At 37.4% G+C, this 13,981-nt stretch overlaps 1 protein-coding gene and 1 pseudogene across 3 annotated transcripts; both read left to right on the top strand.

Moving 5' to 3' along the window:
- Window positions 1-8,108: 8,108 nt before the first annotated feature.
- On the top strand, window positions 8,109-8,795 carry LOC136277859 (protein N-lysine methyltransferase METTL21A-like; annotated as a pseudogene).
- Window positions 8,796-8,918: 123 nt separating this feature from the next.
- Window positions 8,919-13,272, top strand: LOC131798325 (uncharacterized). 3 transcript variants are annotated; one of them, XM_066160617.1, is made up of 10 exons: window positions 8,919-9,040; window positions 9,794-9,887; window positions 10,306-10,341; window positions 10,804-10,857; window positions 11,352-11,399; window positions 11,805-11,890; window positions 12,006-12,088; window positions 12,380-12,576; window positions 12,668-12,746; window positions 13,072-13,272. In XM_066160617.1, the coding sequence occupies exons 3-8, from the start codon at window positions 10,326-10,328 to the stop codon at window positions 12,552-12,554; spliced, it is 462 nt and encodes a 153-aa protein (XP_066016714.1). In that variant the 5' UTR covers window positions 8,919-9,040; window positions 9,794-9,887; window positions 10,306-10,325; the 3' UTR covers window positions 12,555-12,576; window positions 12,668-12,746; window positions 13,072-13,272. The 3 variants fall into 3 exon arrangements, with proteins under 3 accessions (XP_066016714.1, XP_066016715.1, XP_066016713.1); XM_066160618.1 differs by having other exon boundaries at window positions 9,028-9,155; window positions 9,794-9,874; XM_066160616.1 differs by having other exon boundaries at window positions 9,028-9,155.
- Window positions 13,273-13,981: the final 709 nt, after the last annotated feature.

Here is a 13,981-nt window from a genome sequence, read left to right as displayed (position 1 = left end):
TGCCCTGTGGTAATATTACTCTTAAAAGGTGCAGATTGTACAGATCGTTTTCGATGTGTAAAGACCTCCTGTAAAGCATTGTATCTTCTCTATTCAAACGACTGATCATTCAAACAAGTGGCCAGTGTGAGTCTTGAAGAATATCTAGGCACTTTCCAGCCGCAGATATGATTCTAAAGTATTGCATACGGTTAGGTAGCTAAAGTCAGCGACCGGCCGGTAGTTTCCCGCGTACACCAAGCTTGGCAAGTGTACTTTTATTAGCACTCCAAATGGGATTTATTTCATCAGGTGCATTTTTTGAGCCTAATATTGTGTATTCAAATATGAAATGAGCCCAGGATGTTTTCAACAGAATCAATAGCATGTTTTACCAGATGTCAACAGATCACAGTCATAATCCCCATTTGTCATTCGCCCGTCGTCGTGAGCGAAATACCGATACAAAATATATGTTTCGCATGGCTATGCGTACGTAACTTCACAGAGATCTTATCACCTCTATATACTCCTAAACAAATTCACCTTATGGAAATGGAGTGATTATGAGCTGAAACATGGCCGCATCCGAGATATTTTGAGCGATATTTTTCACTAAAAATTCGAGTCATGAAAAATCTCGATTTTTGAAGGTTTTCTTGAATACATTAATATTTTTGAACATTGCTATCGCATCCTCTTCAAATTTAGTTGAATCGAATAAGTATGCTATTCATTTGAAATTGGCAACCATTCTTTATTACATCTGCACCCAATCGTCTCTGAGCAAGTTGTAAACTTCATGGGCGAATTTACCACAGTTTTACTTAAATTCTATATGCTGCTAATGTTGTTATTCTTTTAATTTTTTTTTGTAGCTTTCATAACGATACTAGAGTTGTTTCGATTTCTAAAATAGTCAGCATCGATGCAAATTACCTTTTGAAGTTAGAAACGTTCCTTATTGATTTTGATGAAGGTAAAGGAGGTCAACTTTTTCCTGGGGAAAAAAAAGGATAAAAATGGTTAAAAGTCGGGAATTTATCAACATTTTTTTTTGTTTCTTGTCACGCCATAAAACTGAAAGTAAACGGACTGAATCGGCTTAAAGCCAAGAATCATCGAGAAAATTTATACCAATCTGGCAAAGTAAATAATTTTCCGAGTAATTAGGAGTTCCTAACCCAAGAAGGAAAAATCACTCGTTCTTTGAAGAAAGTTTTGATGAGTTTCAGGAAAAGAATCTGCGGAAAAAAACGTGACCTACTCAGGAAAAGGCTTTAGGGTTCATTATTCCCCTTTCCCTCCCCTCCCTAAAAGACGTATCATTTGTTGATCCTCACTTACACGAAACGAGATCCCCTCGATCATGATATCACGCGATTGTTACAATATTTCCGTCTTATTAAGATTAACACCCTTACGAGATAAACGAAGACGGCAATGTGTTGTTTTGTAAGGGTACAACACTGATCAATCCAGCCGTTCTTCTTAATTACCAAGTTTGTCTTCGATGACGCAAATCGCACTTCCTGAAAAGTCAGCAGCTCATGAAAAGATAGTCATCGAGCACAAATAGCTTACCTTTTCAAGACAGAAGCTCCAATTCAGTACTGTAACAAGTCTTGATTGCAATTTTGGGTTAAAAATCCAACGGTTCTTGCAAAACAATTTAACCCTAACCCTAAGCAACCAAAGTGAATTGTTTCATTTTTGCATGCTCACATCCATCATCGGTAAAAAAAGTTACACTTACAAAACCGAAATATATTTTCATCAGGTGGCGCTTCAAAAGTAGGATAACAAACATCCGTCTGTCCTTATCTTTCCTTCAGTGCAAGGAACAAAATGAATATCATTTAAGCTATTGTAATGGACATTATGAATTCATATTTTTCACATAACGGTTGGAATTCTGCGCGAGGTTAGTGTGTTAATAGATAGTCTTTCGACTAACTCAGGGGATGTCGGGATTTAATCGTCAGAGAAAGTAGCTTGAAAGAAATCATCATGTCCAATGCCGGTTAAGATACCGGTTAATTCTTCGAACTTAGTCAATGTTTGGTAGGTCTAGGTGGGGTTAAAAACGTCAAAACCGACTTTGTCGTTTATGAATTTCTCTCAATTTCTATCGCACATATCAGAATTCTCTTCCGCCAAGTCATTTATCACATAATTCATAACTGAAAGAGGTTTGATGCAGTTTAGGCAAATTAATGGTAGTGAATCAGATGTTTTCACAGACAGCACTTACCATAACCTGTACCCTTCAGTGCCCTGCTTTGAAAATATTTTTAAACATCTCTTTCCGTCCTTTGAGTTTTTTCCAACACACGTCATACGTCAGTCACATCAGGCAGCCAATAAAAATGTGGTTGCCTATCTCTTACGCTGAATCTGTTGGACTGTATGGCCCGCTGAACATGACGGCCAAACGTAAGCGCCTGTCACAGGACGAAATCACATGTTTCCGTATTTCTGAAACGTGGCGGAAACATGCAACTCCATGTTTCCGTTATGTTTAACATGCACAAAAAGTAATCCGGTTCCGTTGTATACGCAGCAACGGAAACGCGAGAAAACGTCACGAAACCGGTAACGGAAAAACAGGTTATCCGTCGTGTTTCCAGAACGGTTTAACATGTTTCTGCCACGTTTCCGTTTACGGATTCTTGCAATTTCGTCCTGTGTGTGGATAAGGTCTTTTAACTGTTATCAATTACCTATTGAGTTTGTCCGCTTTTCGTTGGCCGATTTACCTAGGATTTCTATTAGACGAAGCGCAGGACAATCTTTTATTTGTGGAACGTTAATCTAATGTTTGAACCGAGCGCCTTTTCACTGACAATTCACTTGGCGTGGAGACTGTGAGATATTTGTGTTTGTAACCTTTGAACCCTGAGAGTGATCAGTATTTAATTTCTCCTTACAATAATACTGCTGAGTCATTTATTGAGATAATGAGAATAAGGCAAATGATCACCAAGTTTAGAAGCTTTGATTGTCAAACAAATTCTCCTTGTCAGTACCAGAGGAATTGTACAGAGAAAAGTATGGAGAATATAGATACTGATGTTAGGGTGTAGAGAGGTTTAAGTTTCAGATAATGCGAAATGATCAAATTCTTTCTGGCATTAATGAAACATCAGAAAGCACATCTCGCACACCAGTCTATTCAATGAGTGACCCTTTTTTTTTTGGCAAAAACCGGCTCTTTCTGTTCGGAAAGACCTCGTTTGGATAGGGTTCCGAGACTGAAGAAGTTGTTCTAACTAACAATTTACGGTGTGGAGGAACTGTTGTGTCGTAGCTGTGTACTTTAGACCTTTGAACGGTTGTTTTTACGGAGAAACTTTACCTGATAAAGAAGCTGTTAATTTCCCTGTCGATGCCAAAAGCGATGGCGTCGCTGATCCCAAAGATTTGTCCGGCGAAGAATTACGAGCGGTCGAGGAGAGTGAGGTTCGATTCCGTGACGCCATAACACCCCACTATCAGCGTTCAGCACTACAAAAGTACGCGCCAAAACTTTCAAACAAATTTCCCCTCATGGCACCACTTTAATGATCTCAATCAGCAACTTCTACCAGTATTACCATCTAGCAAACTACAGTAACGATGTTAGCCATGTTTCACAGTGTTTAGTGATTCCAAAATTCCTGTTATTGAGCATTGTTGGGAACATTCCACGGGTTGCAGTTGGTCGATCGGCTAGCAGGGGTCCCCTTAGCACAAAAAAATGTAATGTTTGCCAAACATTGTGTTTCACACTGTGGTTGATGTTGATGTTGTCCTTTTCTGTTAGTTCGTAAATGGAATATAAATTACTTCATTTGCAAATTGAATAAGAAAGGCGGGCAGACTAAATTGAACGGAAACTTAAATGACGAAACTGAAATTTCGTATGTGTAAAAATAACACAAATTTGGCCGGGGCAACAACTCACATGAGAAGTAGTGGAAGAGGTAAAAAATTATAGTTCGGTTGCATTTTGAAATTAATTTGCTTTACAGAACCAAACTTTAAAACTTAAACATCCTTTTGTGAACGTAACAGTGCGATAATTCTCAAGATGTGGCTTACAAATTAAATTTCTTTATGAATTGGAAATTCAAACGTGAGCTCTGTTTACTTAGGAACAATAATGTTAACTAGAAGAAAAATTTCCCTCGCTCATCTCTGGCATTTTAAAGTTATCTCATTCGAAGACTCTACGTTTATCCATTCGTTATTTTCCCTTTACCAACATTTATTTCAAAACACATGCAATAAGCCTTACGGACTTACTAAGTCACTCAGTCTTATCATGGAACGCACGCCACCGGAGCTCGAAAGCAGGGGGCCAATATTGGTATTTGCGTTTTCTCACGTAACCCATATGTTTGTACACGTATTTTCGAAAAACAGGAATATCTTAGGTCTTGAAGCATTCAAAGTGTCTTTGTAAATTAGGAGTGGAGAAACAACGAGGGTCTCAATTGGGTGATGGCTCTTACGGCTAACGGTTTGTAGTATATAGCTATAGCATAGTGGAAATAGTACTGTATGTGTATATGAAACAGTAATATATTTGTACTATATGTATATGGAACAATAAAACATTTTGGCACTCTCAAAATGATAAATCATAGAAAGGAAAAGTTTTGACAGTTAAATTTTTTTTTACGCCTCACAGCTAAATTTTGGCCGTTTTACGGTTAGCGGTTAACCTGAGACCATCTTAAATTGATGAAAGGACAGAGTTCTCAATTCAAGGACTCTCTCCCACCGTTTCTGTATTTTTTGAAATATGATATAAAATCAAGAGAAAATTCTATTCAGACCTGTTCAGCGCCTAATATTTCATCAAAAAGAGAAAAGTTCGTTTCGTTTCGTCGAATTTTGCACGCGATCTTCTGATAGTAGAATATGCTGATGACATCTTTCCTCGCGGGAATGGATCGTTTCGCTCGCATATGCGGGGGCACTGTAAACTTACTGCTGTTACTCTTAGAACCTCCTACCGTATTGTACACGATAATATTGATGAAAGTGAAATCATGATAACACATACAGCATCATTGTAAGAACTTGGAACTTCAATTGACGTCATAGGAAAGAGCTGACTGATCTTCCGCCAAAGATGAACAATAAGTGATCTTGTAGCAATTTAAGGTCAAAGTTTGTTAAAAAATAACGAGTTCAAAAAAAGAAAATGCTGGATTTTCACCAGTGCAGTGCAGATTCACTCCTTACTTATAGTGAGAGGTATCAAAAACTGTCCCGCCTAAATCTTCCGTAGATCGCTCTCCAATCATTTTGGTCATAATGTAATCATTTTCGTTATGCTATTGTTGTCGTTGGTGTTGTGGTTGTTTTTTGGTTTTTTTAATCGTTATGTAATTTTCGAGGTCCTTTTTGTAAACCACTTTTTAGTGAAAAAGTTTCCTCATTAAAGATTGTCATTATTATTATTATTATTATGTAATAATTGATAAATCAATTACTAGCTAACTTTTAGTCTGTGACTGACCGCGACCGCTTATAAGACTTGTAATTGGCTCCTTCTCACCTGACTAATGAGAGTAAAGATGAATTCTGACATCACTTTGGCCAGTGTGGATAAGAACGCTTGACTTAGATAGCGCTTAGGACTTGTTCAAAACCACAGGAGTTCGGTCAGATAAAACAAGTTTGAAATAAAGTCAAATGTAGAATCAAACAAGATGCATGAGATGCAGGTTTGAAGATGTTCTATCTAGTGTGTCATGTCTACAGAAGTGTACACGCTGTACAAGCTATAGGAATAGGACAAAGTGAATGGAAGGAGATGGTGGATTAAGTCTTATGTAAAAAAAAAAATGTGAGTGAAGATCTAAGCCACAATCACTAGGCTAAAAATTTAAGCACTTTATAACCGCTCTCCTCAATTATAGTGGGCCGGTTGTGTAGTGTGACGTCGCTTCGTAAGCGCCCCGCAAACGCATGTGTAGCGGGGGGGGGGGGGGGGGGAATTCAAGATGGCGTTTACTAGGTCAGTTACGTAACGAATGATGAAATTCTTGCGCTATAAGCACGAAATAGGTTGGTCGCAATAAAGAGAGGTCGGGGGAATTTGAGTAATAGTCTGGCAGGCGAAAATTCTTGGACATAACCTCTTAAAAATGTACATGGGTTATATGCTGATGCATACGAAGGATATTGAAAGAAAAATTTCTTGGCTTTGCTTTGTTCTGTGTCATTTTTGCATTAGTTTTGTTTCATTTTTGTTTTCATACTCTGATTACATATTATAGCTTTTGGATTTAGCTCTTTCATTTCTGCAAACAACACTTTCACTTATCACCATGACTTTTTACGACTTACCTTTGAGCAGCAGTAGTAGCGCTGCATCTTTGAACCTTTTTTTTTAATGTTTTACTCCGGGAATGTTAACAATTGATTTTTCTATTTACAGTTTCACGGTTGATACCAACCACAGTTATTAATTCACAGTCTAAATTCAGCCACACTGTCGACTGTTATATCAATATAGATCATGTAGTTTTAAAATGTGTTCAAATATGATCAAAAAACGATCGATTTCTTATTTAAATTTTTCTAAGGAGAGATATCAATATTAGACATCGACTTAGAATATCAACGTATACGTATCTTCGTTAGAAACGAAACACGGAAACAATCGACTAAAATCTTTTGTTCAAAACTCTAACGAAATTTCGTTCAACGCCACTGCCATCTTTGCTCTCACAAACACCCTGCCGTCGATTTTCTTGACTTCTTGGTTCTTGATAAATTTCTAGTCGACCAAATCGACGGCCTGTGCTGGCAGGCAGTTTGTTTTGTGGCCCTGGTTTTACCGGGGGTAGAGACATTGGTGACACCGCAGTGGGTGGCTGGGTCGGCGGGAGAATGCAGCCAGCACACCTCACTCCTGTTGTGGCCTGCCGTCGTTGTTGTTCTTGCAAGTTCCTGTATACATTTATGTTGGCCCTACCGCCTGAATGTACCACCATACCTTTGTCCTGTTTAGTGTTGGAGGTCTTTGTGTACCACAAGGCCATTTGAACGCTTTTATTACTCGTACTTTCTGGACTTTGAAAAGAGGGGTATTTATCATTGCCATCTTTTCCACCATTAACCGCTGCTATTTTAACTTTGCGAGCCCTTACTTTTGGTAAATCAGTGCATCCCTCTTCTAAAAACGAAGGAATGTCTTCGCGCACTGCGGAGAAAATCCTTGATTTGTGCACAGACATGTGGGCTGATGAGCTAGATTCTGATGGTTCATAACTTCTCGAGTTTGCAGCGGCAGAAACTAAGAGTCTCTTCCTTAATCGTGCTTGCTCTTTTGACGTTGCTGTTCTTGTTTGATTCTCTTCAACATCTGAATGTTCTTTGGAGCCAAACGTCAAAGCATGTTTGTTTTGATAATATTCACACAGTTCCAGCATTGGGTCCTTCACACCTGACTAATGAGAGTAAAGATGAATTCTGACGTCACTTTGGCCAGTGTGGATAAGAACACTTGACTTAGATAGCGCTTAGGACTTGTTCAAAACCACAGGTATTCGGTCAAACAAAGTTTTAATAAAATTTTGAATCAAACAAGATATTTTCCACATTGCTAGAGTTTGTAAAAAAATAACAAGTTTTAAGGAGGCCCCATAGGGTTTTTGCTCAATGTTGGCGCGCGCGGAGCCAGGCGTGTAGTGAAATCTTTGTAACTGGCTCGAAAGCTTACGGTTTCTGATCGTGAAGTGGAGCTGAGATTTTTGATATAAAAAAGCAGCCCGGTGGGAGGAATTAAATTTCTCTAACGAATCAAAATAAGAAAACGTCTCGCTAACGAGAAACGAGACTCACTAGGTCTCACCACAACGACCTAGATGATTACTCCGTGAAACGGCCCCGATTAAAATTGAACTAATTTCGGATTTGATGGCTTAGTGTGACGGGGGTGTTCTGGCACCGTTGCTTTGCACTGTTCCAAAAGTACTGGTTTTTTTTGGCAAATACCTCTGCTGCAAATTAAAAGTTGTTTTTACGACTTCTCGTATCGTCGAAACAGACTGAGGGAGACTGGTTAACTTGGAGGCTTGGGTACAAAGTCGCGCCTGGCATATTTTGCATCAGGGATGCAGTACTGGTCTTCCTTGGCCATCCAAAATCTTAGTCATTCCCATTAATCATGTGGCTTCGACAAGAGTACAAACCTGAAAAACAAAGGTTTGAAAATCCATTTGAACTTGAAGTTGACAGGGGTTCTGACGCTGATCGATCTGGAGAAGGGGACAACGGACTCTACAATAGCATTTCTCTCATAAAACTTCGACAGAGCTACACAGCTCTTGGAACAACTGTTTGGGATGGAAGTATTGCACTCGCTAAGATGTTCGATAATCGAGATCTATTTCCTTTAAATTATTTGCAGGAATGTCGAGTTTTAGAGCTTGGAGCTGGCTGCAGTTTAGTGGGAATTTATCTGTGTTTGTTAGGTGCGAAAATGACCGTTCTAACTGATCAGAAATGTTGTGTAAAAACTCTTAAAGACAACATGGCAGCAAATGTGACTGGAGTTGGTCGGAGTAGAATTAAGGTTGTGGAATATTGTTGGGGGAAAAGCACAGAAGATTTCACAAAAGATGGTCTATTTCAATCTCATTCTCGCTGCAGAATGCCTTTATTCAGCGGACGACTCTGTGCTTCTCGCTCAGTGCATGACAAAATTAGCAAAACCTGGTTTACGTATTTTCGTATCAATGGGAAGGAATCGTGGAGGTGAGGAAACATTTGTGAAACATATTAATGAGCCTATATGTATCATAATGACTTGATTTATACCACAGAAGAAATAAAAGTACATTCTTTAATGAATGTACTTCACTGTTAATATTTGCCAAAAGTATTTACAAAACTGTTTTTACCACCTAAAGTGCTATCTCATGCTGTCATTGTCATCAAATTGTTTCAGTAATTCAGCTTTGTTTGATGGGAAAACATTGTCACAGATCTCAAGAGGGACTATTTCTTTAAGACCAGAGAATCAAGTACAGATAATCAAATAATCTGGATAATCAAGGTTTGATAGTATTGATTTACTCAAACTCCTCTCTTGTGACCTAGCCTCAAAATCTTATCAATTAACCTTCTCAACCCCAAGATCTCCCTACTGTCTGCTGTATAATTCTTATGAGGTTAGTTCAGAGAATTTGGTATTTGATCAACTAGTTATCCCTTAAGTTATATTCATCTTTACTCTGATCACTTGCCATCTTATTGATACTGTGAGGAGAAATCCTACCTTGGTCTCTCATGCAATCAGAAATATTATACCAATTATGACAGAGTTTTTAGATTCCAAAATTTTGGAGTTACATGTAAAACATCAACAATAAAACGCAAGTGCAACACAATGAATTTTTTTGTGGATTTTCCAAACCCTCTCATACTTATATATGGGTATTGTTAAAAACTGTCAAGACTGATCCAACAGACTTGTAACTGCATGTACTGTACTTACAAAATGTAGTACAAATTCTTCGAGAGATTATGTTAACAAATGCATGCAGCTACTTCAGCTATTACAGTTTGGTGCCAAACCATTTTATGATAGACTAAGATAAAAAAGTAGGTTTTCAATTTACCATTAAGTCATATGTATTGTACTTTATTTTCATTCATGTTATTTTATTTCATTTTTATGGCCCCCTGTTGAAAACCATGTTGTGAAATGAGCCATCTGTTTAGAGAATTATAAAATTTGTATTTTTATTATTATTTGTAATTATGATTATTAAATGCATTATGCTGTTGTCTATATTGATGTCTGCAGGACAGGGTGTGGGTCTCAGCCACAAAAGCAATTCCCAAGATCTGTAAATAGTGTCTGTTAGATCTCATAACCAACTGCCTGGTATGAAAAGTGGGCAAGTGTCTTTTTTTTTATATTGTGCACTGTGTAGCATTTATTTAGAAGTAAAAAGGTGTTTACATGGGAGCTTAACAGCTTTACGCTTGCATTCTAGGCATTTCTGTTATGATTGATGGCTTCGCAATCATATTACAGTTTTAACAATCAGACTGGTGCATTACTTTAATCATTTTGTCTGTGCATGAATAGGTGCAAGAAATACTTACAAGTGTACCTTGTCTTGCGTTTAATCCGCATAAGTGATAAATTTCCTCAAAAGGTATATATTTCTTGCAATTAATGAGAAATTCAATGCCAAAAATACGTACTTTTTAAATGTGAATGATTCCAAATATTACTGAGTAATTTGCATGTGATCTATGTCTCTAGTAACTGAGCAATTGACAACTGACAGTTTTTTTGTTCTGTTGCAGCCCAGACATTAATTTTTATCATGGATGTATTGAAAGGTATGAACAGTTATATTGGCAAAACAGATAAGTCTTAAGTTCATAAGCCCAAAATTATGAAAGTATCTCTTTAAGCAGCATTCAAACGTAGTTGAATTTTATTGTTTTTGACCATTCCACTTCAAATAAAGGTAAACTTTGTTGAAGAGTGAATTGTTTTTTGCAAGAACCTGATTTTTTTTTAATGCACATCCTTGAGTTGAACTGAAAAATAGTTCCCTGCTTTTTTGGGGGGCAGGTGTATGCTCCATCATTCAGCTTAGTTTTCTTTATTTGATACTGTTTTTGTCTTAGTTGTAAAGGCTTTTGTTGTTTCAGCACACCTGTAGCTTTTGACAATGAATACTGTTTTTCTTCTTAAGCTTGTTCTACCAGGGCTGTGGGTTTAGAAGGTTTGAATTTTCCAAGAATCTAATGTGCAACTGAAGTTAGAAATCTGTTTACTTAATTATACCTTTACAGATATAATCTCAACCAAAGGCACAACCCTGGAAAAAAGTGTGAACATACAGTCTGGTATGGATACAAATTCACCTAATGGAAAATATTTCCCTCTGTTGACACAATATACAGTACTTTCTCTTATTTAAGTCGCTTAAAGTTTTGGGACTTTCAATAACAACATTGAAGGGTCTGTTTGGCAAAATAGAATCTGAGCAACTGCCTATTTTTATTGGTCTCTCCCAGAAAATCTGTATTCAGACCAATCAGCAAAGAGTTTATCACTAAATTTGAAAAGTTATATTCAGAAAACTGAAAAAAGGCTACAAGCTACAAATCCATGAAACCCCTCAAAATAGTAGTAAATACACATTAAATACTGTTCACTTGTGAACTGTGAGTGCTACAAGCTGTTGTAAGAATGCTAGTTATACATTCCTATATGGCTATTTCAATTACTTTTTTATGGCAATGTGTTTGCACCTTATATTATTTAATCCTAGATTATTACAATATGTAGGTTATTACAATTATCGCCTTGGTTGTTATCTGTTTTTAAATCTTGATAGGCGGAGAAGCGAGTTGCCAAAAAGCCATAGAGAGTGCTGAAGTCTTTGGTGAGGACATTTTTAATATTTTTTTTAGTATTATAAGCTTGCTTAAAACAAATGTCACCAGATGTAATTTGATCTCTCATTCAGCACTTTTTGCATTCTATGAAAAGTAGAAGCTAGTAGATACCAAGTTGTCCAGCTAGCAACAATTAAATGAAACAGATTTAGGGTGTTCAGTCAGGATTTCATAGATACTGTTCACTTGTGAACTGTGAGTGCTTCAAGCTGTTGTATGAATTTAATAATTCTCTGTTAATGGCTGTTTGTCTCTACCTGCATCTCTACAATAGTACTAACTCTGTTAAATTACACCTTCATAGTAATAACTGAATGTCACCATAGATCATGATTAGAGGTTGTTCTCATTTGTAAAGGTCCCTGATTGACAGGTTGGAAAATTGTTTTCAGATATTGAAGGACCCTTACAGCAGGTCCAACTGCTGTACCTCCTCCTTGGGAGAAGATGTATGTGGGCCCCATTTACATTTGACCAGGCAAGTTTTCCAGGCAGCCTTTAAATTTCAATTAAAAATATGAAAGTGTTGATCTGTGCATGGTTGTTTTTATCTTGCAGCGTTCTTTTTAACCACCTTTCTTTGATTTGTTTAGGCTGTTGTACAGAGCCACCAAGACCTGATGCCAATTGTGGTGGTCTTGTTTGATGAGAGTGATGAGAGTGTCAATGTCATCAGGTGGGCTAAAAATTATCAAACAAAGTAAAAAATTGTTCTTAAAAGTGCCCTAAACAGAACATGCCAGAAGTAAATGTAGTTATTTTTAGTTTAAATTATGTGAAAAATACTCCACCTCTTGTGAAAATTTCTATTCACAGATGAAAAACACAAACTTTAGTGATTAAAACACAAACTTTAGTGAGGGCCAGGCCCCCAACTGTCTAGTAATTTTCCAAATATTAATATGTACATCTCTAGTCTCTTATTGTCTCTTAGTACGGATTAAAGGATGTTCCTTTTATTCCAAAGGACACTTAATGAGGATACACAACTAACAAATATGTTAGACAGCTGCTTGGTATTTGTGGCACACAACAGATCACCTTGTGTGTCACAAATGTTTGAACGTGTTGGCGAAGATCCATGTCCCTTGAGTGGTGCCCATGTCTTGATTCTGCAACAAGTTGGTGTTACCAAATGCTAAGTCATTACAGCATGGTTGTCAGGTATATGATGTTATTGGTGCATGCCTCCATGTTTCCTTAGAGAAAAGTGACCAGCCTCGATGTATTGATAATCTAATTTTCTTATTACTAGATGATAAATTGAAAGCAGAGGAGGTGATCAGACACACCACAGTGAATCTCCACCATTTAAAGGTCATCTCTCTACAAAGGTATACCTACAGTAAACTTCACATATTCTAGACTTTCTTCTATGTAATTTGTTACAAAGGAAAACAACAGGTGAAGCATTTTCTATGCAGTAAAGTAAATGGAAGTTGTTTGTTATATAATCCTAAATATACAAGTTGTTCTCTCGATATGGTATTTGACAGTTACAATAAATATTGTCATCATTGTTGTTTTCAAATGACACAGTCAATTAATAAAATGCACTTTAAAGCAATGATACATATAGTCTTTTGCTGCTTTGAAAACCTGATGCATTGCATGGCATTGTGTTCATCAATATTTAATTGGCAGTTTATTAAACGACAGGTAACAAATGGAGGACACCAGAGAGCCTGGAAGAAAATCGGTGGAGGCCATCATGATAAAAATGGAGGTAGTGAAGCTACATGTCTGTGGCAGAAATAGGCGTTAGGCGTTACTTTTTGCTGTTTGCTTTATCATGCTTGTAAATAAAAGAAATCAATAATGTTGCTGTTTAGTCGCGGGGCCTAATCTTTTGTACATGTATGTTTCGTAATAGTAACTCATCAATAAATGTTATTTATTTTGCCTGTGGGTGATTAATCAGTTTGAGTTATTTTAGCCTGTTTCAGGCTCTAACTCACTGGGCGGGTGAGCGATGAACGACTATTGTGTTTGTTTAAGGGAAACGGCTGCATGAACCCGCCATTTTCGTTCTTTTGCTCATTTCCATTAACCGAGAACCTGGCAGAGGTTAGGGTTATTTGGCTCCCTCTCGCTTTGACTGAGGAGCTTTTTATGTTTAATCGCCACCCATGACCTGTTGCAATCTTAAATCCAATCTCTCAGTTGTTCTGTCCCTGAAAATTACATCCAGAACCCTTTACATTCGGCATTTTAAGAGTAATTCAAACTCGTGCATCTGAAGGACTTTTTGTAGTCGTGCATTCTACCAGACGCTTCTCTGCTTCTTCTTACATCTAGGGGTCTGCGCGTAGATGTGGACATCGATCGTGAATGCTTTCGTTACATCCAGGGGTCTTAGATTCGTATCTTACATCCAGGGGTTTTTAATTGTACCTCTTGAATAGTCGCTATGTAACAATGCCGAGTTATTTAAGGGGGTGTTCTGTTAAAATTGTACGGTAGTTTTTTTATAAGGGTCTGTTCCCAGCAACTGATATTGATCCCAAATAATTACGTCTACATAGATTGTCCTTTAATAATAAAGTAACCTTGAATTGACAAACTCATC

The sequence above is a fragment of the Pocillopora verrucosa genome, chromosome 13 (assembly GCF_036669915.1).
Source record: "Pocillopora verrucosa isolate sample1 chromosome 13, ASM3666991v2, whole genome shotgun sequence".
NCBI lineage: Eukaryota > Metazoa > Cnidaria > Anthozoa > Scleractinia > Pocilloporidae > Pocillopora > Pocillopora verrucosa.
Note: the sequence above shows the minus strand (reverse complement) of the source record. Positions and strands in the feature narration are given on the sequence as shown.

Excerpts from the sequence above, each read along its gene's own strand:
- LOC131798325 (XM_066160617.1), top strand. Across the intron at positions 11,400-11,804 it reads AGAGAGTGCTGAAGTCTTTG|ATATTGAAGGACCCTTACAG; the intron begins GTGAGGACATTT and ends AATTGTTTTCAG. Across the intron at positions 12,089-12,379 it reads GAGAGTGTCAATGTCATCAG|GACACTTAATGAGGATACAC; the intron begins GTGGGCTAAAAA and ends TTTATTCCAAAG.